Genomic DNA, 16,654 nt, shown 5'->3' with positions numbered 1-16,654 from the left:
GCTCCCATCCCCCGTCTTCATGTGGGAGGTTTGGACTAGGAAGTAAATTATCTTTAACTCTGAAGGAACATTCGAAATATGGTAATCATTTTATAATTAAGTGGTCTGTTTTCTCCAGAAAACTGATGTCCAACTAAGCAGCTTAAACAGCAAGACAAATCTTTTGAAAGTATAGATCTAGTACTTGAGTAAACTTATTATCACTAGCCTTTTTATGAAACTATAGATCTAGTGCTTGAGTAAACTTATTATCACTAGCCTTTTTATGAAATAACTAGATTTTACTAAATCTATTGGGTGAAAAATGAAAATAAAAAAGGGCTTAGGGTTAGGGTTAAGTGGGCATGGAATTATCATTATCAAACGGATTAATAACATAGTTCTGTATTTTTCTGCATAGAGCCATGTGAATAGTCATCAAGAGAAATTAACTCTGTTTAACAAATAAACCATGTACAAATAAACCATGTTGTTTTAGTACAGATTAGATTCAGTGTCTCTAAAATGTCTAATAGAAATCATTAAATCTGGATTAGTTAGATCTAGACGCTAGAGAAGTTGGATTAGAAGCCTAATGAGTATTGTTTGTGTGAAAAAGGAAATCTCTTAGTTCATGAAAATCCTTAGTCGCCTTAGATCTAGCTTTAGTAAGTTCAAAATTATCTTTAAAAAAATCGAATCACTTATCATTATCATTTATGACTTATTAACTTTTAAGTTATTAGTATTAGACTTAGTAAATTAGAATCTAGTTACTAAGTTTAAAGTTAGTGACTAGTTACAGTACACTTACAGATTTACATTTAATAAAATTTAATTTAATCGGGCAGAGTTGTGTTTACTGGGCGCCTAAAGGCAGTACGGAAAACCAACTCTAGATACCCCCTCCCCCCCACTGGTCCACAAATGAGATTTGACTTTGACCTAAAGTTAAACTTAAAGGTAAAGCGCTCTGAGCATGCTATAACTTATAAGTGTAAGTTACTATAACTATAAGCATGAAAGTAGCGCTATATTATATAGATCTAAAAGCTATAATAATAATAACAACAACACAACACTAGAATCTAGATTCAAGATCTAGAATCTAGTCTAGAGTAACTGACGCCAATCAAATCCCACCCCAAATCTCAGTACTTCCCGAACACTCCATAATATTATTATGAAAAGAAACCTAGATCTAGTCTCCTGGAAGCCAGCAAATGCTCAATACATTACATATCTACAAATTTATATAGATTTATTATATAAAAAGATAATCATTTATATATAATCATAATGTTTGGTGTATATATATGTATAATCTTAAGTCTAAGTTCCTAGATCTACTAATAAATTCTGCTGGTCTTTAGATAAAAGTTGAAAGGTACCAGCAATAACTGATACTGTGAAACATTGGATTGTAATACATTGTTATAAAATTCATCCATTTCTGTATTTTTTATATAGTTATATATTGTTTGTCAAGTTTGTAAAATGTCTTTTACATGTTTTGGATGTTCCTTTAGAGTCCTAGCCCAAACCTCCCGCAGGGCAACAGGGGATGGGAGCGAGCAGGGTTTGAACCCGGGACCATCGATAAGTCCAAACAACAGTCCAGCGAGCAAACTGCAAGACCAGGCAGTTATTAATTGTTAGATGTTGTTAATGTTTTTAAAACTATTTGTAATATCACCCTATTAGTGGTTTGGAGTTCCCCTTCCATTAGCTTAGTGTTTAGAGGGTTAGGGCCTAGTATTAGTAGAAGTTTGGTTTAAATAAAAATAGCATTCTGGGTGTGTTTCTAGAATATTCATTCTAAAAATCTATTTATAGTTTTATAAATCAATACACTACAGTTCGAAAAAGCAATGTTTTAATGTTGGCAGTGACAGTATTGAAAATTGGGTGGTATATATATCTTAATTGAAAATGGATTTTTTAATTGCTTCTAAAAGACAACATATTTCTTGAATTTTGACATTCTGTTTTTTTTTTTTTTTTTTTTCAGAAGATGACTTTCTCAGCCAACCCCAGTAAAATATTTGCTGGTTACAGAGCTTTAGGATTTGTCAGCAACCATGTTCCTCTTGCCACACGCTATCACAAAAGGCACAAAGAGAATTACATTGTTACTTGTGTGGGACGCTCATTTCATGTTTACAATGTAAGTACTGTGATCTTATATCATGTTGTCCCTATGACCTGCCTCTGTTCTTTTTGACTGCCCTAGACTTAATGACTTCCATTTAGACAGGTCTAGTAAGCCACATGTTCTTGACTTGTTAAAAAATTTTGGGTGACATATATACCAGGGTTTTTGTCCAGGGCTTTTAGAAGAGAGGATCTTGCCTTGTTTTTCTTTTATATAAAATAAATAGTCTCTCAAAAAAACTTTTCTAGATTATTACATTATTCTTGCCCCTTCCTTTGAACTTTCTTTGAAATATTTTTTCGTACTAACCCAGGCATTTATTTACAAAATGAGAATTCAAGGCTTCCCAACATTTTAATACCCAACACCTACCCCTGACTTAACCTAGAACATGCTCTGAAGGCACATCCCTCGCTCCATAATGCTAGGACAAATTTGTACAAATGCTCTTTCTTCCCTGGTGCTATTAAAGCATGGAATGGGTTGCCTGAACTTGCCAGGAAAACCAGAGACTTATCAGAATTGAGGTCATTGGTTAATATGCATGACTAAATGCATGACTTCTATTTTGAAGTAATGTCTGTATTATATAAGATAAGATTAGTCGCAATTGGCAGTCAAGTGTGACAATTATAGATTAAATAGAAAAATATATTCTATGATCAGATGTAATGTCAGTAAATATTTTCTTTAATTTCAAAATGTTTTATATTTTCCTTTCATTTCTTCTTTTTAGACAAGCAGGTTGGGCATAGTTGCAGTCAGTAAGTAGAATATATAAATTGTATTTACATAATATCTATAGTCAAATTGTGTATATTTTTAACTAAATTTACTTAAATAAAAAACCAGCTAAATTATATGTATATATTTTTTTTGGAATGACCCAAACTGATTATATATGTATGTTAATAATTCAATTTTAACTTTTGTTCTTGTTTTTTGATATATTAAAAGTATTAACTGGATAGTTGAAAAAAAGCAATTTGTTTTATGTGTAATCAGGTGACATTCACCCTGATGATATCAGTGCTGTTGCCACAGACTTCCGCTATGTATATACTGCTGCTGGCAAAAACATTTTCTCCGTTGCTAGGAACAGAAAAGTAAGTGACTGAGATTCTTGCGTAGTGCAACTGAAACATTTGATTTGGTATACATTGTGCAAAATAGTGATCAGGTTAGTTTTTCAACACATTTATTTTCTTTTTGAATTTAGATAGAAAAGACTTTTGAAGGTCATGCTGCAGAAGTGCATTTATTGCTTCCCTTTGGTCATCATTTGATATCAGTAGATGTGGATGGATTTCTTATAGTTTGGGATCTTGGCGCAGGAAGTAAGTACAGCCAGTTGGCTACTGTTCAAATACAAAACATAAGATGTAGAGAAAAGTGAAAGTGGATTGCTAACATTGTGTCTGTTAATGTAAATTACAAATTAAGAGTTTTATGAGTTAAGGCAGACATGCCTACAGTCCCGCATTATGCGGAACCGTCCCGCAAAAGCATAAAAAAAGTTCATATGTTCTGCCGTTCCGCATTCACGATTTTTTGTTCCGCCAAGTCTGAATTCCGACACACACACACACACAAAATCGCCGATTTTTCATTATTTATTAATAATGCGAAATGAAAATACTGAATGCAAAATAAAATAGATATAGGTGTGTGTTTATTGTTTACATTTCATCTCCTCCCGGACCCGGTGTGTCCTAAATTTATAAAGATACGGTTGAGCTAGATCTAGACGTAGATCTAGATCTAGTACTCTAATAAGCCAAATGTTCCATTCAAATCCCTTTCTTTTCTCACAATGGCTCTACTAGTCTAGACTAGATCTAGATTCTAGACTATTCAATAATTCATTATTCAACTATTCATTGCTTTTGACGTATTAGTATTGTCACTAGATTCTAGATCTAAGATACTATAGATCTAGTAATCTAGTATTCAAGTATTGTCATAATGATAATCATAATAATCATTCATAATGTCACTATTCTAACTCAACTGGTTTCTTAGTCTTAGGTTTCTAAGTAATCTAAGAAAAGGATTTTTAAAAAATATGTTATTAAAGACCTAGATCTAGACCTAGATCTAAATGTAATTAATTAACTTAGACACAGTAAGGCTAAGGCCTAAATAAATAAGGCTACTATAGTAAAGTATAGTAGCATAGATCTACTGATCTACTTATTAGTATTATTACATAGTCTAAATTAATTATTAGTTTCTAGATCTAAAAGTAGGACTAACACTAGATGATACTAAATCTAGATCTATATATATAGAAATAGACTTACAAGATGATTATTAGATTCTAGATCTAGATTTCTTGTATCATTATGTAATAAATTTAGTTCTCAATAAGTCTATACTATAGATCTAGACTATAGACATTAATATTTAGATCTATAATATTATTATTATAATGTGTGTTCTTAGACTTAGAGGACTTATATTAAATGTAGGTCTAGACTAGTAAGTCACTAGTAGTAAGACTCTTAAATTATTTTAGATCTAGAACTAGAGACAACATCTAGAGTTAGAGTGATTAGAGCAGAGCCCTAGAAAAGGATTGATAATCAAGTAGATCTAGAATAATCTAGATGTAGTCAGTAGATTTAGATCTAGATCTAGTAGTAACAAATAAAAATAGTAACATTTGAGTGTAGGTCATTAGAATACATTTTAGTTAGAATTCATCATTTAGGAGTTAGAACTATTGATTTCAAACAAAGGACATAATTATGAATTAAAGGTTTTCTTACTTTTAATTATAATATTTACATCTAATTTATAAGAAGCAAACTAGTATTGTTATTAAAGTAATATAATTGAAGTTTTATTTATATTGCGTACAGTATGGCTAACAAACATAAACGGGTTTATGTTCCACATTGGGGCCCAAAATTCCACATTCTCAACCTGAGTGTTCCACATTCTGGGTCTTGGGGGTAGGCATGTCTGGTTAAGGACTTTCTTCTTCTTCTGGATTCTTATTATCAAGTTGGACGGTTCAGATAGTTAATCCTATATTTGAGATGACTGCACAATGGTGTCCAGATTAGGCACCTCTTATTATTATCAAGTTGAATGGTTCAGATAGTTAGTCCTATATTTGAGATGACTGTGCCATTTTGTCCAGATTAGGCACCTCTTCTTATTGTCATTTTTCTTTTATATGGGTGTGTTTGGGCCAGTGTCTTGCTTAGGCTTCTAATTAGAGTATGCAGCTTTGAAGGATATGGTTGGCATTCTCTTGTAAGGGTAAAGCTCACTAGTCCCAATTTTCAGCATCTGTGTTGGAGTTCAGTTAATGACTTGTTTGTTTGTTTGTAAAATGTTTTACATGTTTCGGATGTTCCTTCAGAGTTGAAGATAGTTTACTTCCTAGTCCAAACCTCCCGCAGGACGACGGGGGATGGGAGCGGGCAGGATTTGAACCCTCGACCATCGATAAATCCGAACGACAGTCCAGCGCGCAAACCTCACGACCAGGCAGCTTACATGGTTGAAAAAAAAAGCTTGTTTTAACTAACTGTTTAATAAATCTCTTTAGAATAATGTTACAACCAGCACTACTCTTTTTTGGATATCATAAATGCTTTGTTTTGCCTCAATGTTTTTTCAAATTAAGCTCTCTAATCCTGTCAAATGTCATGCTGGCTGGATCACTCTTTTGAGAAAATAGATGTATGTGTAGTAATGAACATTGCCTTTATTTGTCGATCACCAGAACCTTATCTCCAAACTAAGTTTGATCCAGAAAGCTTCTCAGTTACTGCCGTAGCCCATCCTCACACGTACATGAACAAAGTACTTTTAGGAAGTGAACAGGGAACTCTTCAGCTGTGGAACATCAACACCAATAAATTGATTTACTCTTTTGATGGATGGGGTGTCAGCATCACTGTCATACAGCAGGTAAGAGGACATTGGAAATGAACTTGTATTATTGACTTATGTAATTTAAAAAGCTTTGAAATATCTACATAAATTTGTTTTTTTGTATACCGGTATTGACTTTAAGATTTAAAAAAACAAAATCATTATTGATATTTTGGATTGGTGGATAACTTTGCGTCTAGAATCATCAACATACTTTTACATGTATAATAGGAAGTTTAAGAAATGCCACAATTCACCACATATAAGCTTTAAAAAAAATGTTACTGAAATGTAGACTACTCTCCTACAACTGTTAGGCTTAATGTAACTAGAAGAAAACCAGAACTAATTGCAACATTGGAATCTTTTCCAGTCCACAGCTGTTGATGTGATGGCTATTGGTCTTGCAGATGGGCAAGTTATTCTTCATAACCTGGCAGTGGACAAAACTGTGGTGAAGTTCAAGCAGGACTTTGGTCCAGTCACAGCTATTAGCTTTAGAACAGGTAAATAATGCAAATATTAAAATAATATATAATAGATACAGATATATATAAAAGGTAAGAAATTATAGCTTCAACTACAACTGAAATATATATCACAAACTGTTAGAGCTTTATCATTTCCATCAAAGTTAATAATAAGAAATTATATTTTGCCTTCTTGAAGAGAGAGAGAGAAGCGCATATAGTCAATCATTACTGTATTTAACTTTTTTAAATACATTCTCCAGATGGTCATCCCATGATGCTGACAGGCAGTGCAGCTGGTCATATAGCCTTGTGGGACTTGGAAAACAGGAAACTGCACAGCTATTTGAAAGATGCTCACTACTCATCAGTGACTGGCCTTCAGTGTCTGCCTTCAGAGCCTTTAATGGTTACCTGTGCTGCTGACAACTCTCTTAAGGTGAGTGTTAGGCAAGCTTTGAACTTGAGAGCATCCCTAATTTGAATGTCAATATTCCTTGAAATACTCTGTCTCCTTAATTCATTTAGTACAATATCACACATTGACATGGCTCATTAACTCTTTCAGTGCAAAGTATTTTGATTGAAAAAATGAGTTTTCCGGGATGAACACAAATTTTTCAAGGGGGGTAGAGTTACTAAAACTAACATAACTTTTTTTATTTTATTAAATAATGCATTTGATTTTATTTTAAAGGAAAATGAATGGGCTACAAAATTATAATAAATATAATTAATTATTCAAGAAAATTTTTTGTTCATTAATTTTAAACTGAGCATGAAAAAAAAAATATTTAAAAATTAGTTTAAAATCGATATACTGAAAGATTTAACCTTTTAATTAAACATTTAAATAAATATTAAAAAATCACAATACTAAACACATTAAATCACTTCAAATTTCATAAAAAAGGAAAAAATGCAACAAGAAATTGTATTTTTTACATTTTTCGGGTCCTGGGAAATAAACTAAAACAAGAGGAATCATTAACACAATGTTGTTGTGTCAATCACTCTTTATGTTATGTTATTATTTGATGTTTGAATGTTATATATACAAAGTCAATGCAGATTTTTTACTTTCATTGTATAAAACCTATTGACCAGGTGTGGATATTTGATCTTGCTGATGGTGGAGCTAGACTGCTGAGACTCAGAGAAGGTCACAGTGCTCCTCCATCATTCATCAGATTTTATGGCACTGATGGTCAAAATATTCTTACAGCAGGTAAGTGTTCATTATAATACTTCCGATTACATAAAAGCCCCAAAATGCTAATTTAAACTACCTATAGAAATATTGACACCAATAACACAGTGTTTAGGGCAATTAATCAATACAATTGTTGCTCCATAGGTCAAGATAGCACAGTCAGGTCATTCTCAACAGTTCATGACAAAAACAACAAAAATTTAGGTCGAGCGTCCTACTTCAAGAAGGCGTCAAAGAGAGCAGGACTTAAGTTGGACAAATACAAAATGCCGCCAGTTGTCCGCTTTGCTGCAGGTAACATTGAAATATAACCATGTCATAATCTGTGCTTGTGTTTATAATATTCATAGACGTGAAAGTGCAGTAAATGACAGTATTGATCTTGCTGATGGTGGGGCTAGACTGCTGAGACGTATAGAAATAACATTACTTCTAGCTTTGAATCAATAAATGTGTTTTAAAGCTGGGTTAAAAATGGAATGAACTTCTATAATATGATATTATAGAAGCTCTAGGGACATGTTTATCTGAAGGTATAGAAGGATCAAAGATTTCAGTCAATTATGTTGTTAATACAAAAACAAATTAATTTACTTAGTTATGTCAATGGAATCTTTGTGTTTAAAAAAAGAAATGTTGCCTACTTCAATTCCAATTAAAGTTTCTAATTATTTTTTTACAATTTTAATTAATAACTATTCTGTTATGTTTTGCTTTTTAATTCTGACTCTATTGTGCAACAAAAAAGTGTTAGTGAAATAAAAAGATAACAATTCTAAAACAGAGTTGTCCATGATAAAATATTTTAAAATTAAATTGTTGTACAGGTAGCTCATATTATTAGTTATTCAAGACTTTGTTTGTGAAATGTTTCTTTCATTCCTAATAGAACAAAGTCGAGAAAGTGACTGGGATAACATCTTGGCGTGTCACAGATCTTTGAACCTGGTGTCAACTTGGAGTTACCAGCGAACAACTATGGGCAAACACATGATTTCCCACCCAAGGTTCAGCACTGATGTGTCAGAGCATTCCATCACAGCTACTGTAAGCTTGGCTTGATAATCTCTTTACTTCACTCTGATCACTCTTTTGATAACTTATCTCTTTTTTTACTCTTTTGATGACATCTCTTTTTTTCACTCTTTTGATGACATCTCTTTTTTTCACTTATCTTTTTACTTCACTCATTTTTTTTAAACAAGTGTACATAAACTTGACAGAATTTGATCCTACACTTGAGCTTTTTTTCCTGTAATGATAGTTCTATACTCTCTATTTCATTAAGATTGTCAAAAATGGACAGAAACTTACTTATAGTTATCTTTTGTCTTGACTGTGAGCAGGCTGTAGATATCAGTGCTTGTGGTAACTTTGGTTTTATCGGCTACAGTACAGGTCATGTAGATATATACAACATGCAGTCTGGTCAGCACAGGGGATCTTTTGGAGAGGAAACAGGTCAGAGAATTTTAGTATTAGTTCAATGGTCTTGTAAGATGTATATTGAAACTCAAGTTTTTGATGTGACAGTTTATTTATATCTTTTGGTAAAAGAATTACTAGTTAATTGGCCACACAGGAAAAACTATGGTTTGTCTGTTAGCATTTTAAAAAATACAACAATCTTTACAAAATTAAATTTGGTCTGGAGGTCTAGACATTCTATATCTTGAACAAAAGTACATTTCACAGATTATGTTACTGTTACATAGAGATTAATCATAGATCTATTCCTGCATGTATTCATTACAGAGTTAAATACATAAATAGACATTCAGAAACTTTTTGTGCATTGTCTTCTAAGTCTGGATATATAGGCCTATCATAAGAATCAGTGTACATACATTCACTTAACCAGATTTTTTATCAGGGAGGAAGGATAAAAAATGTTCCAATATTTAAAAAATCCATCATTCATTAGCAAAATAATCGCAAAGAAAAATAAAAACTTTGACTCGTAGTTGACAGGGGCTTTATTTGCATTTCAATACACAAAACTTTGATAGTGAAATTAGTGTCAACTTGTTTAGAGTTTTGCTGTAGTTAGAATTGCAGGTAAGATCTTAGAACATGTAAACATTTAGATAATAATTGTGTGAGCGACATACATTGACCCCATCATTGTTTTTTTTTTTTTGCTTGTAGCTCATGATTGTACAGTAAGAGGAGTTTCTGTTGATGCACTCAACCAAAAGGTCATTACCGCTGGTGCTGATGGAACTCTTTCTTTTTGGAAGTTTAAGACTAAAGAGCTTCTGGGTACTTTAAAATTGAATGCATTTGTTTCACAGATTGTGTTACATAGAGATAGGTATGTTTATCAATCGTATGCCCACTGAAATAAATATTTTATTGAATAATTGTAAAATACTTTTTAGCAAAGTTAAGCTTTCAAAAAAAAATCCTTTTGAAAGTAGAAAATATTCTTTTATCTTCATGTCCAAAAGACTTGGTATCTCTGCTGTGTAAAGTGTGACTGGCACACAACCAACCATTAATCTTACCCACTAGGGGCAAAAACTCTCTCATTCTGTGACACCTTGACAGGGCACACTAGACAAAGCAACAATCTTATATCTTAACCCTTTGGACCCTCGCATTTCTCTGCTTTTAGTTTCGTATTCCCATAGGACCTGGTGCTGGTATAGATGTAGATTTAGTGTCTTCATTTACTGTAACTGTACCGATTTGGTCTAGATCTAAATCCAGATGATTGTCAAGTCAATTTCCATTTTACTATCATTATCAATGTAAGCATTATCCATATCTAGTTTGTTTCTTAGAATCATTGAGGATATAGTTCCCTGCTTCATGCAAAGTTTATTTATTTGGATAAGACTACGAGTACCGCTACCTAAAACAATAGAGTATCTTTTCATTTTGTAAATCAATTTACCATTTAAAAATACAAAACTCATGGGTGCGAGATTATTATCATTTACCATAAGTCGAATAGTCCTGCGTGGAGTTTTTTTTTTTCTTTGCATTTTTAATTACAGACATTAGGTTTAAGGTAAGGTGCGCGAGACTGATATATTGGTATGGCGGGGCTTGGATTTTTTTACGTGCAGACCGATAAATCTGGCTGGTGGGTTCAAAAGGTTAAGAAATATAGAAGGACCAGTGACTGAGCAGTAAAGAGCTTAACTTCTCAACCAGGGCTCCTGGGTTCTAATCCTGGTGAAGATCTTTAGGGCGCCTTTGTGTCCACCCAGCTGAAATGGATACCTGACATTAATTAGGGAAAAGTAAAGGCGGTTGGTCGTTGTGTTGGCCACATGACACCCTCGTTAGCCGTGGGCCACATAAACAGATGACCTTTACATCATCTGCCCCATAGATCACAAGGCCTGAAAGGGTAACTTTACTCTTTTTACTTAAGAAATATAGAGGTTACTTAAAAAAGAAAATGAATGCGTCCTACAGATGTTTCAAGGTGAAACTAGGCATGCTTGTTAATCAATGACTTAAATTCTGACAAGTCTTTGTTTTTCATCTCATCAATATTCATAGTCATTTGTCTTTCTATGTCTTTGACACACCTGTAAATCTAAACTGTTTAAAAAGCTTGTTACAAATATCTCCTACATTGAGACAAAGGAAATTTCAAAAGAATCATAAACTTTTTAAAAATATTTTTTTCTTATATGCTTTTACATTTTTATTTGGAAATTTTTTTTTTTTTTTCAGCTCAATGCTGGCAGTAGCTTTGGATGATTTTACAATTAGTCTTGTGGATATTGACACTAGAAGGGTTGTAAGACAGTTCTCTGGCCACACATCTTCTATAACAGACATGGTAAAACTTAGTCTTGAATTGTTAATATGGTGTCCTACTTTTGAACAAATTCATCACCTATTTCTTGTTAATATCTGGCTTAAATTTATATTTCAAATATATATTGTTTTATACTGGGTCTAGGCAAGACCAATCGTCATAGATGGCCTGACCTGCAGCGTCACAACCTATGGGCAGTGGAGACCAATAGCTAGTTGCCACGTCACAGATCTCCACTGCCCTACGGGTCAGTGTTGAGGCCTACAATAGCAATTGTCTTGGTTGTTATGTGAAATACTGCACTCATCCCTAAACCTTATTGGATGTAACATTTAAAGTTATTAGTGAAGGGAGGGATGATGCTAAACATTTTTATTTATTCCTATGCAATATTAAACTTGTCGTTACATGACAAACTGTGTGTGTATTGTTTAGACTTTCCGTGCTGATGGTAGATGGCTGCTAACTGCCAGTTTAGATTGTACAATACGAACTTGGAATATACCAACTGGAAAGTAAGTTAGATCATTTCTTACACTTCTATATGATTCTATGAAATGCTTAAATAATCATTGATGTTACTTCATTTCTATGACATATTTTTATTTGCCCTAATAAAAGTAGAGTGTAGTTGATTCAATGCTAAACTTTATACATCCATTTCTCTTGTTTTTTCATGTTACTGTTTTAAAATGTAGTCCAGATCTTAATTTAACAATTCAAATTTGACCAAAGCGCAGATTTGTTGTAAAAATTCCAAATAGAAAATCTTTTCAACTGATGTTCTTCAATTGTACAGCTAAATGTTTTGATTTCTTATGTTTTTTAGGCTTATTGATGTGTTCCTGCTTCATTCAGCTGCTACCACAATATCAATGTCACCATGTGGTACCTTCCTGGCCACTTCCCATGTTGGAGATGTTGGTGTGTACCTGTGGTCCAACAAAACACTCTACTCCCATGTGTCCTTGACCCCTATTCCTGTAGACTACACACCCAAGCTGGCCCAGCTCCCTAGTACAGTAATCAGTGACCCAGGTTTGTATGAATTGTACCTATATTTGTGCTGCCAGCTAGAAAGAGGTGTCATGGTATAATGATTTACGTAAATCGGCCATATAATCAAGAATTTAGCAGTCTGTAATTAATAGGCATGACTAGATTTACACATGGATAGATGTAGAGCATAATTATCTTCTCTTTTGAAGGAATATAATTTGTAAGATAAGATAATGTCTGATGAAATTTAATTTCATCCACTGCATTGTGTTCTTATCTAGAATCTTCTGAAATGTTGAATGGGTCTACAGAGGAAGAGGAGTTTGAAGATGACTACAAGTCACCCGAGCAGATAGCTAGTGAACTGGTGACCTTATCATTGCTGCCGACTTCAAGATGGTTAAATTTGTTGAACTTGGATATAATAAAAGTAAAAAAAAAATAAAAAATCTGTGAATGAATGAAAAGCTTAATACTAATTATTATTTTACTCTTTTCTCTCAATTTAATTAATGCTTAGGATGAATGTGGTTCATTTGACTTTGTCAATGGATTCATAGATCATGGTTCATTTGACCTTAATCAAACGCATTAATAGATCATAGTTTGACCTTGATCAAATGCATGAGGCAAAAAATGAAAGCTAATAAATAAAATAATTGTCAACTGATCTTTCTAATGTACATTTAACTCTGTATTTTTAAACATATTTTACTATATATGAACCTGTTTAAAGGTTCCTTTTGTTGTTATTGACTGGGTGTTAAAGGAATGCCAATTGAAACTTAATTCTATTTACTTCTGTGCAGATGAGAAATAAGCCTAAAGAGCCACCTAAAGCCCCCAAAGCAGCACCCTTCTATTTACCAACCATAGCAGGACTGCAGCCTTCATTTGATGTGTCAAGTCAGTCTACAGATAACTCCAAGGTGAATAGAGTTTTGAACTTGAAAATATCTATGTAACTGCCAGTTGAAATGAACAGAACTACCTAATAGAAAATAAATATCTTATTTGTGATATTTGGCTGCCTGGTCGTGCGCTGGACAGCCGTTCGGACTTATTGATGGTCCCCGGGTTCAAACCCTGCCCACTCCCATCCCCTGTAAATTATCTTCAACTTTGAAGGAACATCCGAAACATGGAAAACATTTTACTAACTTTTTTTTTTTTTTTTACAAACTTTGAAAGTGTTGTATTTGTATTCATGATTATTTGCTAAAAATTATAACTAATAATGGAGAGGTGAGGTGGTCTAGCGCTTCGCTTCTGAATCGGGGTCTCAGGTTCGAATCCTGGTAAAGATTGGGATTTTTTATTTCAGGATCTTTGGGCACCTCTGAGTCCACCCAGCTCTAATGGGTACCTGACATTAGTTGGGTAAAAGTAAATCTGGTTGGTCATGCTGGCCACATGACACCCTTGTTAACCATAGGCCACAGAAACAGATGACCTTAACATCATCTGCCCTATAGATCACAAGGTCTGAAAGGGGAACTTTTATAACAAATTCAATTATGTGATCCAATTATTATTTTATTGAGCATACTTAGGTTCAAGGTAAAAAATGCTCTACTTATCTAGTTTAAAAGCACAATGTAATGTATGTTTGTTACTTATAGAAATCAAAACCGTTTGACCAAATTTAATTAAATTTGGCATGAATGTTTCTTAGATTATAGTTTATATTAAATGTTTCTCCCACAAGTAAGTAAAAAAAATGCAAAACGAAAAAAAAACTAAATGTATCTCTATTGAAGAACGAAACCTTTTAACAAATCAGGTACACCCATTTTCACAAGTATTTTATATTAGCTATGAATATGTCTTGGTAAACACCATTGTCATAGTCTACTTTCATTTTCGTGTGAAATTAAAAAGTTCTCAGGGAACATCTCACCGTGTTTCTCATAAATCTAAATCCTATACACTAGACCAGTGATACACAAACTAAGGCCCTCCTGTCAAATCCGGCTAGTTATTTATAATATATGGCAGTTCTCTTGAAAGATTATGTGGCAGGAAAAAAATAACATTTAACCTATGTCTTCAGTGGGGCTAACATAAATCTTGATACCATTTTTAGACACAGAGTCACATTAAGAAGCCTGAACTGGGATCGTTATCTGATCTGGCAATGCAGCTGCTCAAGGCACATCAAAACCATTCATGTAAGTCACTTGGCACACTTCAGGTTTCTTTTAAATACATTAAATTGCTTTTGTATAGCAGGTCCTGAATGCAGTAGTTTGCTGAGTGCAAGTACCACTCTTTATATGAGAGATGGTTTTTGTGCTGCCCTTTGTCTGCAAACACAGCTCAGCTCGACTTGAATCCCAATTAAATATTCCTGGTCTGTATCAAGGATTCAACATCGAGTCCCCTTTTGAGGTGTCCAAACAGTTTATACCACTCTCTCTTTTAACATTTTAATTATAGATTTCTAAATATCAATACTAGTATTTTAGTTATTACTCTGTAACGTTTATCTTCTTATCTTATATAATACAGACGTTACTTCAAAAAAGATGATTATGTCCCAATTTGGTTTGATTTATCTAACTTCTTCTATTTACTCTACATTGTTCATTGCTGTTTTTTTTTATGGTATATTTTAAATAGAATGAAGACAATGTACTTTCCCCCTATTTGGTTTCAGTTGTTTAATATATTAGAGAGTTTTCAAATCAAAAGTCGTTTGGTGTGCTTTAATGTATTCGTTGCTTGGAAATTAATATTTTGTAATGTATTTAATATATTAGAGAGTTTTCAAATCAAAAGTCGTTTGGTGTGCTTTAATGTATTCGTTGCTTGGAAATTAATATTTTGTAATGTATTTAATATATTAGAGAGTTTTCAAATCATAAGTTGTTTGGTGTGCTTTAATGTATTCGTTGCTTGGAAATTAATATTTTGTAATGTATTTAATATATTAGAGAGTTTTCAAATCAAAAGTCGTTTGGTGTGCTTTAATGTATTCGTTGCTTGGAAATTAATATTTTGTAATGTATTTAATATATTAGAGAGTTTTCAAATCATAAGTTGTTTGGTGTGTTTTAATGTAGTCGTTGCTTGGAAATTAATATTTTGTAATGTATAATGTTTCAGATGAGTCGATATTGAGCTCATTGAAAGAGATGGGTCCATCTGCCATTGACAGAGAGATTCGACTGCTAGGAGACGAGGGAAGCACTGATGAGGCCATGCTGTATTTCATTGAGTTTATTGAAGCTACTCTCAAGACCAACAAACATTTTGAGCTGGCCCATTCTTATTTGGCTTTGTTTTTGAAGGTATAGTCCCCACCCTGATACCTATGTCATTGAGAAAATTAAACTGTGTACTTCCATTTAGAATGGGGTACATGTGATGAATACAGAAAAATAGTCATAGAATAACTCACTCATTACAAAGCTATAACATATAATGTGACTATTTGTATTGCTCAATTGATGTGTAGATCCAGCAAGAAAATCCTTTTATCTGCTCATAGTAGACATTTTTAAGTTTCCAGTTTTAACTTATATTACCTGGTAATATTTTACTTTATTGTTTCAAAATGTGATAAGTCACAAGTATGTTAGAGTTATAATATGATAATTTTTTTGTTTTGTAATTTTTGGTACGTGTCTCGTTTTACACAACAAAAATGTCAAATATTGCTTTTCTTGTGTTTTGTTCTAAGGTTCATGGTGACCAGTTATCCTCTAAACCCCAATTGGCATCTGCCCTAGAAAGCCTAACCAACACACAGCTACATTCCTGGGATAGGGTCCAGTCTCTCTTACAGAAATCTTTAGGCATGGTCAATTACTTGAGATCTGCTACTGTTTAAATAATAAAATATGTATCAATAAATTTGTCAGTGTTGTTTCTTGAATGCCTGCAGCTCTTACTGGTATAGTTTAAGGTAATGATGTGAAATTGAATATGTAGTATATATCACTTTTGAAATGTATTTATCTAGTTAAAGCGAATTGCTTTATAAGACTAAAAAGGGAGGGGATATTATTGGTCCATTTATAATCTAAATATAACATCAGTCACCTGGTAACTTTTTTTTTTACTAACATTATTTAGTAACAAATTCAAAATGCTATGTACCACATCATATTATTTTTATTTTACAATTCAGTGAGTATGTCACAAGTTTTTCCCCAAATTGA

The 16,654-nt window shown here is 33.0% G+C and overlaps 1 protein-coding gene across 1 annotated transcript; it reads left to right on the top strand.

Moving 5' to 3' along the window:
* Positions 1-491: 491 nt before the first annotated feature.
* On the top strand, positions 492-16,346 carry LOC106052514 (WD repeat-containing protein 36-like). The gene is made up of 21 exons (XM_056030617.1): positions 492-647; positions 1,991-2,146; positions 2,871-2,898; positions 3,140-3,240; positions 3,354-3,471; positions 5,874-6,061; positions 6,399-6,531; positions 6,759-6,934; positions 7,603-7,723; positions 7,853-8,002; positions 8,598-8,755; positions 9,055-9,169; positions 9,857-10,022; positions 11,402-11,510; positions 11,925-12,004; positions 12,319-12,527; positions 12,770-12,918; positions 13,298-13,417; positions 14,575-14,659; positions 15,597-15,781; positions 16,174-16,346. The coding sequence occupies exons 2-21, from the start codon at positions 1,994-1,996 to the stop codon at positions 16,321-16,323; spliced, it is 2,694 nt and encodes an 897-aa protein (XP_055886592.1). The 5' UTR covers positions 492-647; positions 1,991-1,993; the 3' UTR covers positions 16,324-16,346.
* The last annotated feature ends 308 nt before the right edge of the window (positions 16,347-16,654 follow it).

Source organism: Biomphalaria glabrata, chromosome 5 (genome assembly GCF_947242115.1).
Source record: "Biomphalaria glabrata chromosome 5, xgBioGlab47.1, whole genome shotgun sequence".
NCBI lineage: Eukaryota > Metazoa > Mollusca > Gastropoda > Planorbidae > Biomphalaria > Biomphalaria glabrata.
Note: the sequence above shows the minus strand (reverse complement) of the source record. Positions and strands in the feature narration are given on the sequence as shown.

Bases quoted from the DNA above. Each gene is read 5' to 3' on its own strand.
- LOC106052514 (XM_056030617.1), top strand. From the start codon at position 1,994: ATGACTTTCTCAGCCAACCCCAGTAAAATATTTGCTGGTTACAGAGCT. The intron at 6,532-6,758 runs GTAAATAATGCA...TACATTCTCCAG, and splicing joins AGCTATTAGCTTTAGAACAG to ATGGTCATCCCATGATGCTG. The intron at 11,511-11,924 runs GTAAAACTTAGT...TGTATTGTTTAG, and splicing joins CATCTTCTATAACAGACATG to ACTTTCCGTGCTGATGGTAG.